Source organism: Abramis brama (assembly GCF_963993115.1).
Source record: "Abramis brama genome assembly, chromosome: 23".
Lineage (NCBI taxonomy): Eukaryota > Metazoa > Chordata > Actinopteri > Cypriniformes > Leuciscidae > Abramis > Abramis brama.
The window spans coordinates 9,596,418-9,612,675 of NC_139985.1; the positions used below are offsets into that span (position 1 = coordinate 9,596,418).

The 16,258-nt window shown below is 37.0% G+C and overlaps 1 protein-coding gene across 2 annotated transcripts in view; it reads left to right on the forward strand.

Annotated features, from left to right (window-relative positions):
* arhgef10la (Rho guanine nucleotide exchange factor (GEF) 10-like a) overlaps positions 1 to 16,258 on the forward strand; it is a 137,372-nt gene that overhangs the window by 114,272 nt on the left and 6,842 nt on the right. For both annotated transcript variants that reach the window (XM_084101079.1, XM_084101078.1), the window contains 3 exons: positions 860 to 1,017; positions 4,309 to 4,451; positions 13,963 to 14,134. In XM_084101079.1, coding sequence (XP_083957205.1) covers positions 860 to 1,017; positions 4,309 to 4,451; positions 13,963 to 14,134 — 473 coding nt within the window. The remainder of the gene's footprint in view (positions 1 to 859; positions 1,018 to 4,308; positions 4,452 to 13,962; positions 14,135 to 16,258) is intronic.

Sequence of the window (16,258 nt, forward strand, 5' to 3'; positions counted from 1 at the left end):
ATATGGTATAAACTGTATTTGTGCAGGTTTTAAAGAACATCTTGAAAAGTCTTAAAATATGATTTTAAAAACCCTGCAGATACCCTGTTAAATATATAAAGGCATCTTTTCACAGCCATGTTAAGATTGTTCCAAGGAAACTAAACCCACCTAAGCCTGTAAAATCAAAGATATTGATGCTGCTTTGGTTCAATGTAAATGAAATGCAACATCAATGCTGCCTTATTTTCCTGTCAGCTCACTCTGCAGTGTGAGAACCAAGCGCTAGCCAAGACTAATAGCCTAATAGCTGTTTGTTTTAAGCACATGTCTAGCAATAGGGGAAGTGAGAGGGGTAAAATCCTTTCAATCAGATTGAAGGTGTCATTACTGACATTGCGGACGGTGTACATAGATAAGAAACAGGTGTCAACTATGCTCAGAAGGCTAAAAAGTGTTTTGCATGAGTTTTAGTGACTGAAATTTTTTGGGGAAAAAAATAGTTTTACTACCAGGTTAAAACTTTTAGGTAGTTTCACTGTGTTTTGTGGACATTTTTGAACTGCAGTCAATTTAGCAGAAATTAAAAGAATTTCTCTTTTAAAATCACTGTGATTTTTCTCACTAAGTTCAATCATTTATGAAGGCTGAGAAGAACAGTAGGTATTCTGAGAGATTCTTTAAGCAAATGAAAGGGACTGATTAGCTATACAGTGGACAAATCTCCTGAAATGGCACATTTCCTTTTAAAATATCATTACACAATATCAAGGCAAATGCACAGTGGAAATAAGGCATTAGCTTTCTTTTCTTTCTTTTAATATTATACTTCTTTCCACATAGATGTCCTTTTATATTCTTCATTGTTTTTCTCCCAAAGCATCCTGTTCTATGGCAGTATGGACACGGCCGCCCAGTGTCTCCTAACTCTCTGTAACCCAGAGGGCTGTCCAGTTCTGTGTCTCAAACATTCCGGTAACTTCCTGTTCGCTGGCCTGCGGGATGGAACGCTGATGGTTTATGGGAGACATCTCAGAGGTACGAGTAACGTAATGCTTGATGTCTCATTATACTGATATGGAGTTTGCCATGCTTTCTTTCACATCCTACACTCATGTTGCCTTCAAGTGCACTTGAAAAGCTCTTACTTATGAGTTAGTTCCAAGTTGTCATAAATTCCAGTTGGAAATGAAATACTGAAGTAGCCAAACCATTAACGAATTTTTTTTACTCTTGGCTCACTTTTATTGTTGCTTTTTACCTTGTTTTTTTTATGTGGCCAAGCCCATTACAATGTCCCAATTTGGATATCAGAGGGTTTCCCACTGATAATTATGACTGTGCCTATGTGAACAAAACTCATAAGTTGCGATATTTTCTGATTAATTTAAGGGCTTATCACTTGCGTGAGGATTTATATAGTTGTTTCTCTTCTGCCTTTATGTATTATGCTAAACAAAGCTCATTTACTCTACAGACACTGCCGCTGTTTGTTTAGGATTTTGGATTTAAACGTCTATGTTATTTCTATCCTATTAGGCCTGTTCTTTCTCATTATCACATTAGCACAGAAATGGACAGTTGCATTCAGTATGTTTTCTCTTTTCTTTTTCTCACTAATGGGATTAAACACTAAATGGGTGGGATAATTAAGAGTGGTAATTATTAGTATCCCCAAATGAAAGGGACTCAATAGAGTGAAAGGGTAATCAAATCAAATTAATAGTACAAATGAATCTGATTGTCCCCGTGTTCAATTTGCTCTTTCATCAACCTTCTATTCAAACATTCAAGGATGTTTTTTTGGGTCCCATCTCTGTTGAAGCTGAATGCCTCAGTGAGTATGTGAAAGATATTAGTTCTGTCATGTATTCTGAATGCATTCAGAGATGATACAGCGGTGATAAGATTGTTCTGGGTATGTATTAGTTAGATAAAAAGCCAATGGATTCGGGATTACCTTGAAAGCAATTTATGATTTCACAAGTCTGTCCTCTGTCCTTGTCTGCGCCTTATTCATTTGCAGTAAGTAAGTGTGGGCTAATGACAACATGAGACGGGCGGGCATGCAGAACTCTTGCATTCGGAGACATGATAGATAACGAGGGACTGCGCTGTGTGTCTACGTGTATGTTGGGGGTGGTGCAAGGCAGACAGCCCTGGCACAATGGGTTTATCACATTGCACTACTTACCTGGCTGTCAACAAGGAATTACCTCCACTGAAGTGGAAAGTAAGATTAATTATACTGATGTGCAGTGTGGTGATTGAATATTGCTATTCATATTCTGGAACGAAATAAATTACAAACAAATACATATTCCTAGGGAAGTATAGGCAGGACATATATATATATATATATATATATATATATATATATATATATATATATATATTATTTTATACATTAGCAAAAAAAAACTTCAAATTACTCTGAGGAGTAATACATTGCCCTCAAAACACTGTAATCAACACTGGAGTCTCACATGAGATTAATCAGAAAGCTTTTTGAAACGTATGAGCAAGCCAAAATTGCTCGGGGGAAGATTTCTTGTTTTTTCCCCCTTTTTTTCTTAGATACATTAAGAGGGTAGGATCATTTTGTTGTGTTTAATCAACAGTGCGCAGAATTTATAAGGATAATAATGAGGTGTCTAACTTTCCGAAGAAAATACGTAAATATATTATACCCAGAAGCAATAAGGGCCCATCTGAATGAAACCGCATCTCTCCCGCTTCCAGTTTATTACTTTTGGAGCAATAAAGACTGCATCTGCAGATGCTTTGAGTGTCCAGATAAGTCCTCTCCGCCCCTGAAGGTCCTCGTCTCTGAAAGAAGCAAATCTAAGGCGGCCTTTATTTGAGAATTAAGGGGTACAGAGTGGCTGAGGGGATGTTTTCAAAGCAAATGCACGGAAAAAGTGGGAAGACTGACATTTTGAATATGCCATGCAATTAACCTGAGGAAGTCGGAAGTCATTGTAAAGCTATTCTGGTTTCAAAGGTAGAAATAAACAACTCGAAATGTTAATTAAATGGCTCGCTGCGCTTCCCTCTCCAATTTTGCTTCATTAACACACTGTGATGGGGGGCGAAAAAGACAAAGAAAAAAGCTTATGTAATGCATCCCATAATGGTGTCCATGGTGGCTACGGCGCAAACCCTGTGAATAAAATTCAAGGAAAAAGTCTGGCATGTTCTGAGCACACTGGAGAGAAACTTATAAATTGGATTACACAACACGCCGCAGTTATTAACATGGCACTGTTAGCGCATTAGCATAGAAAGCACTAGTTTTTTTTTGAGGGAGATATGCAGTCCACAAACACACTTTGCAGTGCTTACTCTAGCTGTATGTTTTTAAGGCATAGCCACAAATTATACAGTTCCACCACCAGTTATACATATTTGTCTTGAAAACACAAGGATTTACTCTTGAGTATTAATGAAACCAATTTACTTTAAGTGACTTGCTCTGGGCTAAAGCAGTGGAATTAGCATGCAGCACATTTTTGTAGTTCTGCTATTTGAAGCATTATTTTTTTAAGGGAAATAACATGCGAATTTACTAGCATTGACTATCTTTGGCCATATTTGAAATGTTCCACCAGATAGGATTAGCGATTTGCCCTCAAGCAAGGTATTTCACAGGCCTCATTGTATGCTTATACTTTTACCTCGTTCCTCCCTTTTCTGTCATAAAACTTACAGAATATGCAAGAGGAAATATTTTTTGGTATTTTCTGGGTATTACATTTTTAAAGCTGATGGCGATCAAAACAAACATAAACCACTTTTTTATTTTTTTTATTTGAGAATGTTTTTTATTTTATTTATTTAAATAAATAATTATTTAAATCATACTTTTTAACAAGGACATAGCAGTGTGAGCTTGATATCGGTTATGCAATGTAATGGAAAAACTGAGGTAAATATCACTCATGAGCTGAATGTTTTTATTGTGTGTGATTTCCAAATAAAGTTGTAATTTTGGTCAGATTATGCATTGGTGTACAATATATTTCATGTGTGTATTTAGACTACATTAAATCCTAGCTATGAAATAACTATTAGCAGTTCATTGCTATCATTTTCATTTCCACCACAAAATGCAATTAAATGCAATAAATAATTTGAGAAACTGTGGAAATGACACTGTGCTAAAAAAAAAGAAGAAGAAAAAAAGAAGACCCAATTCTTAAGTAAAAACTAGTATACAGTTTTTTTTTAAGAGCCTAAACGTGCCCTTATTTTAAGAAAAGTCCAATAATGTTTGATAGATGCAAATTGGAAAGTTGAAATTGTGTTTTTTGTGTTTCTGTTTTGTAGGGGAACTGTGGAGCCAAGACTCCTGTAGAAAAGTAACAGTTGGTTCAGATCCCATCAGGACACTACTTGCTTTGGAGGACTCGGTCTGGGCTAGCTGTGCTAACACAGTTACTGTAGTTGATGGCTCCAGTCTGTCCACTCAGGTAGACTCATCATTCCAAAGCTCTACTCATGCTGATATGCGTTCACACCAAACTTTAACAAACGGAAGAGCTAATACTATGTTTCGTGGGCACTTTGCCAACACTGACTGACAAATTAGCTTGTGTGTGAATATCAATAATCCTACCGAAGAGCTGCGATCCATCTGGCCAGGGTGTCTCTTCTTCTGTTGTTGCTCTCCTTTTTTCCCTCTTACCTTTAAACCACACAGGATGAGTTAAATAGCTCTGACATGCTCATAATCTTCCCCGGCTGTCTCAAATATGGAGGAGACGTACCCTAGGGATCTACCCCATGGGCCTCCATAACCCTGAGCCTTCCTTTAGTTCTGCCTTCTTGGGTTTTATCTTTGGAATCAAACATCTCTTTTATCCTCTGAGATTTCTCTGGATGCGCCCATCAGAGAGGAGATTTGAGCTAGTGGTAGGTGAGTGGGCCCCTGCTGCTTTTCGGTTGATCCTCCATGGTTCAGGCCAGTGCTCTGTTTTGTTCGACTGATTACATTGTATCCCTTTCCCTGCGGAGCCATGCTGGCCCAGCAGCTGGAGGGGGAAGCATCGGCGTTACAGCTGTAAATCTGCCCCTTTGGGGCTCATGGCAAAGTGGCGTACAATGATGTGTGTCGGTGGGATAAGCAATAGAGCCTGTGTGAATTTGTCTCTCTCATCACTGGTTTTTAGGTAATAATTCCACACTACAGTGTGCCACCTTGTTCCCGACCTAAAACTATTGAAGCTGCTGAATCGCTATTGATGTAGAATGCTAAAAATATATCAACTTGGGACTGCAGAAAAAACAAACATGGTCGGACACTATGTAGAGCAAACACTTTAAAATAAAAACCTGGGACTGAAACCAACTTGATATCCAATTTTGGCTCATAAACATGTAGAACAATAAAAGCTGAGGAGTGAAGTCCCACACTTGGTAAAATGAGAGGTTGTTTAAACATGTTGCTCTCATAAGCACTGTCACCTAGTATTATAGTGGGCTAATGAGGGGTTAGGTGTGATGCTTACATTGTCCGCTGGTAGGGAAGAACAGTGATCTCCTGCTGTGATATAGTGATGTAGTATCTTTAGGGTGAAGCGGTGGGGGCAACCTCTATCTCTTTGTGAGACTCAGTAGCTATGTTTCCATCCACCTATTTTAATGCACATTTTGGGATATTGCATAAAAAACACTGGATGGAAACGCCAAGATGCACATAAATTCTAAAAACGCACATAAAAAGCATATGTGTTCAATCAGCCTGATCTCAAGAAATGAGAACGGGTTGGTTCAATTGAGGCGGATCATTTTTTTTATCTGAAAAAAAAAAAAAAGACGTGTATAAACTACGACGGAAACACATTTACCATATAAATACCTTTATGCGCAACAAAAAAAAACCTCACATGACTTTGCCTTGACTGTCAATGTGATTGGAAAACTGTACTAACCAGTGGGCAAAATTCATTGCATAGCATCTCAAATGTTGGTTTGATCATTCTGAAATACCTGAGCCAGAATGATTTGGTGTAATGACCTCCCAGAAGTCTCACATGATTGCATTCCCAAACACCAGGCATCGGAACGCAAGATAACAGCATTTATTGGGTTTTGTTTGTGTGCTCTGAGATACAAGTAATTTATAATGTAGGAAAAAAAGAGCCACAGTTGCTTCCCCGATTGCTGCAACTTCCATTTTTATTACAGATATTCTGCGGCAATTTGGATGGAAACGCTGTTTTATTCTCAAAATTGCGCGATTTTCTAATTTTGTTGGATTAAAGTTAAATTTGTGTATATAGTATACTAACAATTTTGTTACAGAGGATAAGTGGGTTAGCGAATGGATGGATTTAATAATAATAATAATAATAATAATATGTAATAACAGTAAATTATTATTATTATTATTATTAGAATATAATAAAAAAAAATGGATATTGTGAATAAGATGCTAACATGATCACTAACAGTCATTAGATAAAAGGAAATTTCATGAGCCACTGCATGAGCTTAAATATGCACTTTTTATAAATTATGGCCCCTTGTATTTACATGTATCTTAAATGAATGTCCTGTAACTATGTGCATGGCTTACTGTGTCAGTATGTTACTGTACTGTATGTGGATAAACGTACTTTATTTAATCTCATCACAAACATGGTTTCATGCAAAATGATCATTGTTATTTCAGCAAGCAGCTGTGATAAATGAACTTAGGATGTGCGTGCTTCACATGGTCTGCGTTTTATGCATTTAGATGCTTTTATCCAAATCATAGTTCTGTGCATATTTATGCGATTTTCCACATTTTTCAATCACATATTTGTTTTATTTGATAGCTGCAAAGCCTTACCTGTTTTAGCACAATTGTGTTGTATGGGATGCAGTAATGTTTTGGACACCGTTTACACCTGTATTTAGCCCTGTCCACCCAAGACAGATTTAAATTGGACATATGTTTCTGAAAGCGTTTGCATTCAGAGATCAATAGGCGTATGTACTAATATACACACTACCATTCAAAAGTTAGTTTGGGGTCAGATTTAAATAAAATAAAATATATATATATTAATATATTTTAAAATGTAATTTTTTCCTGTGATGGCAAAGCTATGATTTTCAATAGTCTTCAGTGTCACCTGATTCTTCAGAAATCATTCTAATATGCTGATTTGGTGCTCAAGCTTAATTTCTTATTATTTTTAATGTTGAAAACAGTTGTTCTGCTTAATATTTTTGTGGAAATCATGATAAATCTTTTTCAGGAATCTTTGATTAACTTTTGTAACTATGTAAATGTCTTTACTGTCACTTTTGATCAATTTAAAGCATCCATGCTGAATAAAATTATTAACTAATAAAAATCCTACTGACCCCAAACTCTAAAATTAGTTTTGATAGAATTATTCTTCTAGTGTCTTGTCTCTAAAGAAATAGTCCAAGCAATATAAAACACAAACATAGAGAGAGCAAAGGCAAGCACTGCCGACAAGTCAATTAAAAGCGAAAACACATCAAAGGCAGTTTCAGTCTTCTCCCTTGCTCTCAAACAAAAGAAGCTCCCTTTGGCAAGGGCACGCAAACAGGTGCTAATCCCTGTCCGCTAGTGTGCAGAGGAGAGAATGGTCTCTCGCACCCACCTCACCCCCTCCAACTAATCTGCCTCAACCCCAGACTGGAGAACTAGCTGTTTGTAAGAGCTCTCAGGGCTCCTCGGTAGCACCACAGACCTCAGGGGGCTGCGTGCAAACCCTTGATAAGGAGCGCAGCTCCCTCATGCCTCATTAGAGGATCAGGCATGAAATGGCTCCTCTTTCCCTGTGGACTTTTAAAAGGTGCTTGGGAGGGGGTGTATTGTTTTCGGAGACAGTGGCTCCGCTGTGAATCACTTTGAAATCAAAGAAAATGGATCCTGAGTCATTGAAACCTTCATGATGTGTGGCCCTTGAACCCACTGGTCGGATAGTGAGTTTGATGGCGCAATAATTCTTTGCATTGCAGGAAAGGATAAAAGGTGTTCGTTTGCATTGGAATTTGCTTTTGTGTTTTGTAGAACTGAATATCCTTAGACTGTTCTTTTATAGCAATTATTAAAATAAAATGGTAAGCAGAAATGCAGATTGCAAGCAAAATCAAAGTGAAGATTATGAATAAAGCCACTTGTGAAAAATGCATTTTCTAATAAAATAAATAAAGATGTGTTTAATGGTTGTAACAGCATGAGCTCTTTTGGAAAACTCTTCTGCAAGAGAACCATAGACACTGAACGTTGGATCCCCATAAAACAAAACAACAATCCCAGTGTTAGTAGATGAGGTCTGGCCCTGGTTTTACCTGGTGTCCCTTGCATCAGCCACTGATCATTGTGATCATACACATACAGAAACTGCATATATACTGGAGAATGAAAGACCATTGGGTGTTACATTATATTATATATATTTAAAAAAAAACCTGATGATGGTGAAATATATACAAAAATAGCTCCTAAGCCATACTATAGACTGAACTCAAATAGCATAAAGTGAATTTTACATAAAATGTTGCTATTTTAGGGTAAAAATAACTGGCCTTAACTCTGGCTAGATAGCTTTCAAATTAACGAGCGTTACTTGATGCATCGGACTGGGGTGAGTCATGTGCCCAAGCAATGAAGTTATATTTTAGTGGATTATTATTATTATTATTTGCAATATTTTTAATTAATAGTAATTAAATAGTATTAGTAAAAAAATCATCATTTGGCCACCCCTATGGATGGGCGGCACCCCTAGCATTTGCCTATTCCGCCTTTGCCACAGGCCGGCCCTGTAGGAAACTATTTAGAATAAGCTCCATGAAGGATTACAGCATTTTGAAATAAATTCTACAAGTTGAAGCCAATAAGGGGACTTATAAACTGCTGTAATGTATGTTCCCCTTCTGGTGTTATGTGTTTGAAATTTTTAGTCTCGCAAGGACTTTATTAACAGCTAGCTGGGTAAAATGTTAATAAATAACTATTTTAAACATTTAGTAGGTCCTCTGGTCAAATGATTTCTGGAGTTACTTCAGTCAAAAGTGTCTTTTTTTTAAAATTCAAAGATCTCAGTTTATGGATATCTTATCACTTTAAAAAGCTGCAAAATTATCATAGTTGAGAATTGAGCCATTCAGGCTCCCAGAGACCAATTTACAGAACTAAACGCGTTGGGCAGCTCTAACTGCATTACTGAACAGATCTGCGTTGTCTTAACATGTCATAGTCTATTTGTAGTTTTGCTTTATCTTATTTACACTCAGCTCCCCTTCAGTTTGTTTTGAGATTGATAATATTTCCACTGTGTAGTGGAGTTTTGTCTGTAGCCGTTCATTCGACTGGGTGCAACAATTTAATTAATTCTTTGGCAAAATGATCGCAGTACGAATAAGAAACAGGTGGGGGCATATTATTGTGGTTTCAGGTTTTAACATTCTCAACAGATTCAGAGATAAGGTGACATTTCTCATCAACCTTCTTTGAAACAAACTGAGCTTTTTTACACAACTGCAGAGAAGGAAAATACAAAAGACGTCAGTGAAGAGAGCTACATCAGTCGTTCAGACGTAGCGAGTGTAACCCATGGTAACCCATGGGTTGCTAATGTTTTTACCATTTAGGTTGTTTTATATAATAAATTCTGAAATCAGCGATGCAATAGTTTGCACTGACAGTAAACAAAAGCATTGCATTGCAAGCATTCACATTCATTTTCTTTCTTCTATCTGGGAAACAAAATCAATGTAACATTTTGAAATTATTAATGCTGAAATGAACATTTTGAAGAATATTTCACACTTCATGTTTTGGTCCATACAATGAAAGTCAGTGGGATCCAAAACAACACTGTCGATGTCACCATTTTTCAGATTATCTTCTTTTGTTCCACTGAAGAAAGTAAGTCATACAGGTTTGAAATGACATGAGAGTGTTTAAATTGACTGAATGTTCCTTTTCGGGTGAGCTATCCCTTTAATACTAAATATGTTCTCCACTGAATTACATATTTAACTCAGATGCTTCTGATACAGTGAACTGGTCTTTACTAGAAAGGGACACCCAAATTAACCTCTGGATGAAGAATCTGTTTCTCAGCTGGATATCTTTTGATGGAGGGTGACCAGAATAATGCCTGCTTCTTAACTCTTTAGCCACAGGCTAAAATTCAGGGTTTCCCTGGAGCAGAGCAATCCAAGTACTTAGGTGTTGCCTTTAATGGAGCCCTGTGGTGTTTTGCAGGGATCAGTGCAGGAACACGACCAGGGAAAAGAGAAATGTGAAGATGTGAATGCCCTTATCCACCTCAGTGGCTGCTTTTGAGATCTACTTTCATTGTTTTGTGTGTCTGGTAATACAGAACACCATAAATCAGCTCTAAACTATTTTTCGAACAGAAAGTTTGGACTTGATGCAGGCACACTGTCTTCTCAGGAGAGTAAAATGATACAGAGAACCTTAAATTGCTCGTCATTTTTGGATCTTTCAGTATGTAGAAAATAGCCGCGTTTCCATTACAAATTTGTGCAAAACTTTTGCGATATTTTCTAAATGTTGATAAAAAACGATTGAGAAATTACGGCTTTTCTACTAACCGATGTTATGCATCTAAAACGTAATTTTTTCCTCTCGCGACAAGTCATTCCAAAAATCATGGCGACGGATGTTGGTAGGTTTATGTAAATCCCAGCCACCGCACTAGCCATTATTTTTAATCAAAGGAGATGTAGGCTTGTTATCCAAGCATTAATGTCAAGGAAAGCCCTTTATATGTAGGAGCGGCCATGTATGAGGTGTTTCTAGGTGTTTCTCCCTCCAATCTGCTTCATGGTCTTGATGAATTGTAGCATTCCTTTGTTGTTTAGTGTCCAGTCTTCCCGTAATGCTCTTCTGTCTAAACATACTGCATCATCTTTAAAGAATGATCGACTTGTACGTAAGCCAGGGTACCTGTCAATGCGAAAAAACTGTTTGCAGTTTTGCAAAATATTCCTCTTTCAAATTGCCTGAAAGACAACCGACAACTGCGATATTTGGGAGTTTTTGCAAAATTTACGTGTTTCCATTGGGTGTATTTTCAATTCACAATTTCAATTTGCACAATATGAAGGGTAATGGAAACGCAGCTATTGACCTGCACCATATCTGAGCATGATCTTATTAAATAAGGGGGAAATTATGAAAATGCAAAATCCTTTAAAAGCAACTCTCTAAACATTTCATATATGCTAGAATATGTTACTTAAAGGGTCACAACACCCCCCTCTTTCAGCTCAAGTCTAGCTCACAATCTTTTTGAAAAATGCAACTTAATTGGGCGTGGTGGCTGTGAGAAGAAGGGAGGGGAGAGGGTGTGGTATGGCACGGCAGGGGAGAGGGGGGAAACTGTCATCGACTGTCACTAAAAATCAGTGGTAAAACGTGAGGAAATGCTAGATTTTTTTATAGCTGGCAAAGTTATAGTCTAATGAAATACACTGACACCTTATAATTGTATTTAAAACATATAAATGCACATGTATAGGCCTATGTATAATTATGTCATTATAAAATATATATTTGTTTATATACACACTATAAATGCATATATTTGAAAATAAATAAAAAAAATCGCTTAAAAAAACCGTTCAGTAGCCTACATATCCTTGATCTACGCGCCCCCTAAACCCACATAATAAAGATGTACAGTGACATAGAAATTTGCACAAATTAAGCATACGTTCCATACAATTGAGGTATTATCGAAATATCTAAATTTTAATAACGAGTGATTTAACAGAAGGCAAGTAAAACGGTCAGGGTTACATTTTAGACACACACACACACACCTCTGAAGCGATAGAAAAGTCCTCGGGACCGCATCACTCGCAAGACGAAACCTGCATTGGTGTACAAGGCCGAAGTCCACCATTCTCCCGTTGAATGGTTGCTACACACACACATAGTTTAGATGTGTCCGTGGTTGATGGCCAACCAGCCGCCCGCAGTCAGAGTCCATCCCGGGCAGCATCGCGGGGAAAGATGCACTGGAACTTTTGCACCATGAAAACAAACGCGCCTCCCATCATTACCTCTCTCATCTACTACGCGATATCATAGTTTGACATGTCTGTCATTGGAAAGTTCCACGTGGTGTCATGAATAATTAAGAGAAAGTGTCTTCTCATTGGATAAAAAACTCAGTCTCATTAATAATTATGAGACACCGATGAGTCATCAAAGTACTATAGTGCTCTGCCACGTCACAGGACACAATGAAGATTTTAAACCCGGAAGACGAAAATAGCATATAAAAACTAAAATTTAACCATTTTCCCCCTACTATTAAATCTAACAGACGCTAACATTGTCTTCAATGGTGTTCAACACACATACCTCTGTTAAAATCTCAGAAATTTTGGTTTAGGGTTTCATGACCCTTTAATAGTGTGCACTCTTCAAAAACAAGATTTTCACTCTCTCATGCCATTGAGTGACTCTCTCTCTCATTGAGTGGCTGAATGCTCATTGTTCTGATTTTCAAACCGCTTGAGTGTGAGGGAGTCCTTGCAGATGTACTGCACTTGAGAATAAAAGGGGATACTAAAAACGAGATACATTTGCAACAGACCCTTTGTCATTATAGTTCAATTTTCTTTTTGTAAAGGTAATGGAGAAGTAAAAGCAAATGAGATGAAAAAGGAGATGGAGTTTTTTAACTGCTTGTTTTTGTCATGCCTTATTGAGTTCTGTACCAAACTGTGTTCTTTTCTGCTTGTTGATTCTCATTGGTCGCGGGTTCTCCAGTCCACCTTTTAACACATTAGTAAAGCTATGTGACTATAGTCTGAAATGAATTAGCATTATTATGAGGGTAATATTAATGTCATGTTTATACTTCCCAGGTAAGGATGTAGAACAAGTAGAACCAAACATCTCAACTGCAACCTAGATTAGGAGGTTACACCTTTCTGGTAGGCTGGGAATTACACTGTGCGATTTATGTGCAATTTCAGCAAGGTTAGCAAATCACACTGTACAAGTAAATCGCTTGCAATGTAAAGTCACGATTTCTGTGCTCACACAATACGATCCGATCATCGAGCTGCGACTTGACTGCTCACACTATAAATGTGAAATATGCGCGATAACCCCCATGCCGGTTGTGCCAATAGACCATGAAATCCTGTATCCAGATATATTGTCAAAAGCATCGGCTATAGAAATCAAGAGGATTTAGCATTTCCAATTTATGTATTAAATTCTTAAAACTGCCATTAAATTCTGGCATGTCAGAAATTCTTCTGACCATCTGATTGCCGGTCGGAAGAGGTTAATCACCTCTCGTTTAGGCTTTACACAGCATTATTATAGTTTTTTTTTTTTGTGTGTGCACAGAATTTGGTACAATTTCAGTGTGAATTTTATATTAAAGATAATATGGCATGTATCATTCCTTTGGAAATGAGTATTTGCTGAATTCCCACTGAATAAATGTAACTCAAATGCATAATGGGTCTTCAGAATTCAAACGAAAATGTTCCAGTGTTGACAGTTTAGCAAAATGTTTGAAAAGACAATTTGCAAAATCCATAAAAATGCCTTGCACAATTTTAAATGTCAGAAATGTCATAATGACCATTTTATATGTGAACATACGATTTTAGTGACTCGTGTCAAGATTCTTAAAATTATGTATCATTTGACGTCGTCAAAGAGGATTTCTTCTGAGAAACACAAAAAAAGATATTTGACATTTGTATTCCCTCTGAAGAAAGAAACACACCGGTTTAGAATGACATGAGGGTTTGTAAATGATGATAGAATTTCATTTTGGGTTGAAATTTTGCCTTTAATATTTTTTCTTTTTCCTCTCAATAGTGTAGCGGAGACTATTTTGATTTGAGAAATGTGACATGCTGTTCCACTTGACCTGTATCGATATGAAGTTAGATAATTCCAATATATTTATTGTAATCTCATTGTCCTCCATTCTGTCCTAGAGATTTGAGGTCCATCAGGACCCGATGGTGAGCGTGGCCCACATGGTACGAGCCGGAGGGGGTGTATGGATGGCCTTTTCAGAAGGTTCCTCTATACGCCTGTTCCATACGGAAACGCTGGAACACTTGCAGGAGATCAACATTTCCACACCCTCGTCGTTTTACAACCCCAGTGAGTATCTCTCCTTTGACCCTGTAAATCTCCATTCATTTGAATTTAAACATTTTTGTATGGCTTCACATGCTTGATCAGTGCTTGTTTCCATCTTTTCTTTGAACCACTCTTCTAGTGATAAAAAGGTAATAACGGAGAAGTTCTTTTTGGAATGGTTCCTGTAGGCTGGCTCTCCAGGGATAGACCGTGAATAAGTAGCTAACTTAAGATCCCGCAGAGCAGTAATGGAGCTGTGGGGTTACAGGCAGGAAAAGTCAAAATGGCACAGACAAAGCTTTCCATTTGAAATGTTGCCATGGCAACGCTCTGTTCATGACATCAGTAGCCGCGGCATGTTGGTAATTTTTACCTCTGAATACTCACCTTTAGCTGTCTTAACCTTGGATCCACTTAAATCTTAAAATGACCAAATTCTTTTTACTTGTTCCCTCCTTTACTGTTAGATGAAATGTATACAAGGCAAAGCCTTCTGTGAAAGGTAGCACATGTAAACATTCATTATAAGCAAGGGCACCAAAAAGCGTAGTTTATATATATTGTTTACATACTGTCGCTTCAATTCAATTCCGCACCACACATCAGGCTATATAAAGAGAAAATCTGCGGCATCGCTCCAGTTGCTCGCAAAATCCTCCGGAGCAGAATAACTCCTTTCAGACGGTCTAATAATGTTTGATTTCACTTGAATGCGATCGTCCACGTTTAGCCACGATTCTCCGGTTGTCACAGACAATTGCGATCAAGTGGAATACAAAGGAGAAGGAGAAAAATAAAACCAAAGTGGTGTTGCAGACTTGAGGAACTGGCCAGAGCAAATTAATGTCAACTGGCCTGTTGCTATAGCCGTATCTCAATAAAAAAAGAAAGAAAAAAAAAAGAAAAAAAGATATACCTCAGGTTTTTTTTTTGTCAACGAGCGAGAACATCAAACCTTTGGATCAAATTTACTGCTGTATTTCAAAAGACACGTGAGGGAGAAAAGGTGAGTATTGCGGCGAAGGTCCTGCAACCCTGAGGCTGTTGTCAAACCTGCGCAGCTAGCTGTGTTTAAATATGTAGTTCATGTTAGGTGAGGTAGAGCTACGATTACGTGTTATATCGGGGGGTTTACAGTCCACGGAGCACAAAAGTGAAAATAAGCTTTGGCAGAAGCCTTCATCCCCTTTTTTTACCCTAGGCCCACAGAACATCCCATTGGTTTTCCTGAATATGCTAATCCACACACATCACACATAGGAGGACTGATAGAGTTATTACAGATCAATGGTCTGCTAATCCCACAGGTTTGCTCGCAAGTGATGGGTGATGAATTAATTATTGTCTTAAAGCAACCGATTATTCTGCAGTTTCTCCTCAGCTAGAAAACGATAAGCAAGCCAGACATCTCTTTAACACACTGAGGCTGAATCCTTCCTCTTTAATAATAGCTGGAAAAGTCAGATCCTTCGGGAAAGTTGATATTATACAGAAGAGAATCTTTGAAACTTTTTTAAAAATTTATAATAATAAAATATTATATAATAAAATAATAAATGTACATATTTAATTTTATATTTAAACTGCCCTTAAATTAATTGTAGTTAGTTATTTTGTAAATTATTTTTGTATAATAATAATAATAATACCATCATAAATAAGTGTGACCTGCAATGTAAAAATCTTAAATAATTTCTATATTAATCATGCAGCTTTTATTACCTCATATAATTGAAAGTCAACATGAAATATTGAAATGAAATCAAATGCGTTGAAAAGAAATTGAAAATTGAGACTACATAAAATCTTGAAATTAACTTCAGTTAATTGAAAATAACTGTTATGACCAGTTATCTAAGACTCACACTTTCCCTTATATATTCAGATGAGAACAAAGGCTCAACTTGTTAACATTAGTTATGCATGTCTTGAACTAACAATTATTTACATTCAATTAATACATTTTACAGCATTTATTAATCTAGGTTAATGTTTATTTATAAATATACTATTGTTAATTCATATTTGATTACAAAACATGAAATGTGAACATATTTGAATATATGTAGAAATGAACATTAATCAAGATTAATCAAATAAATGTTGAGAATGTATTCTTGATTGTTAATTCATGTTGGCTGTTTC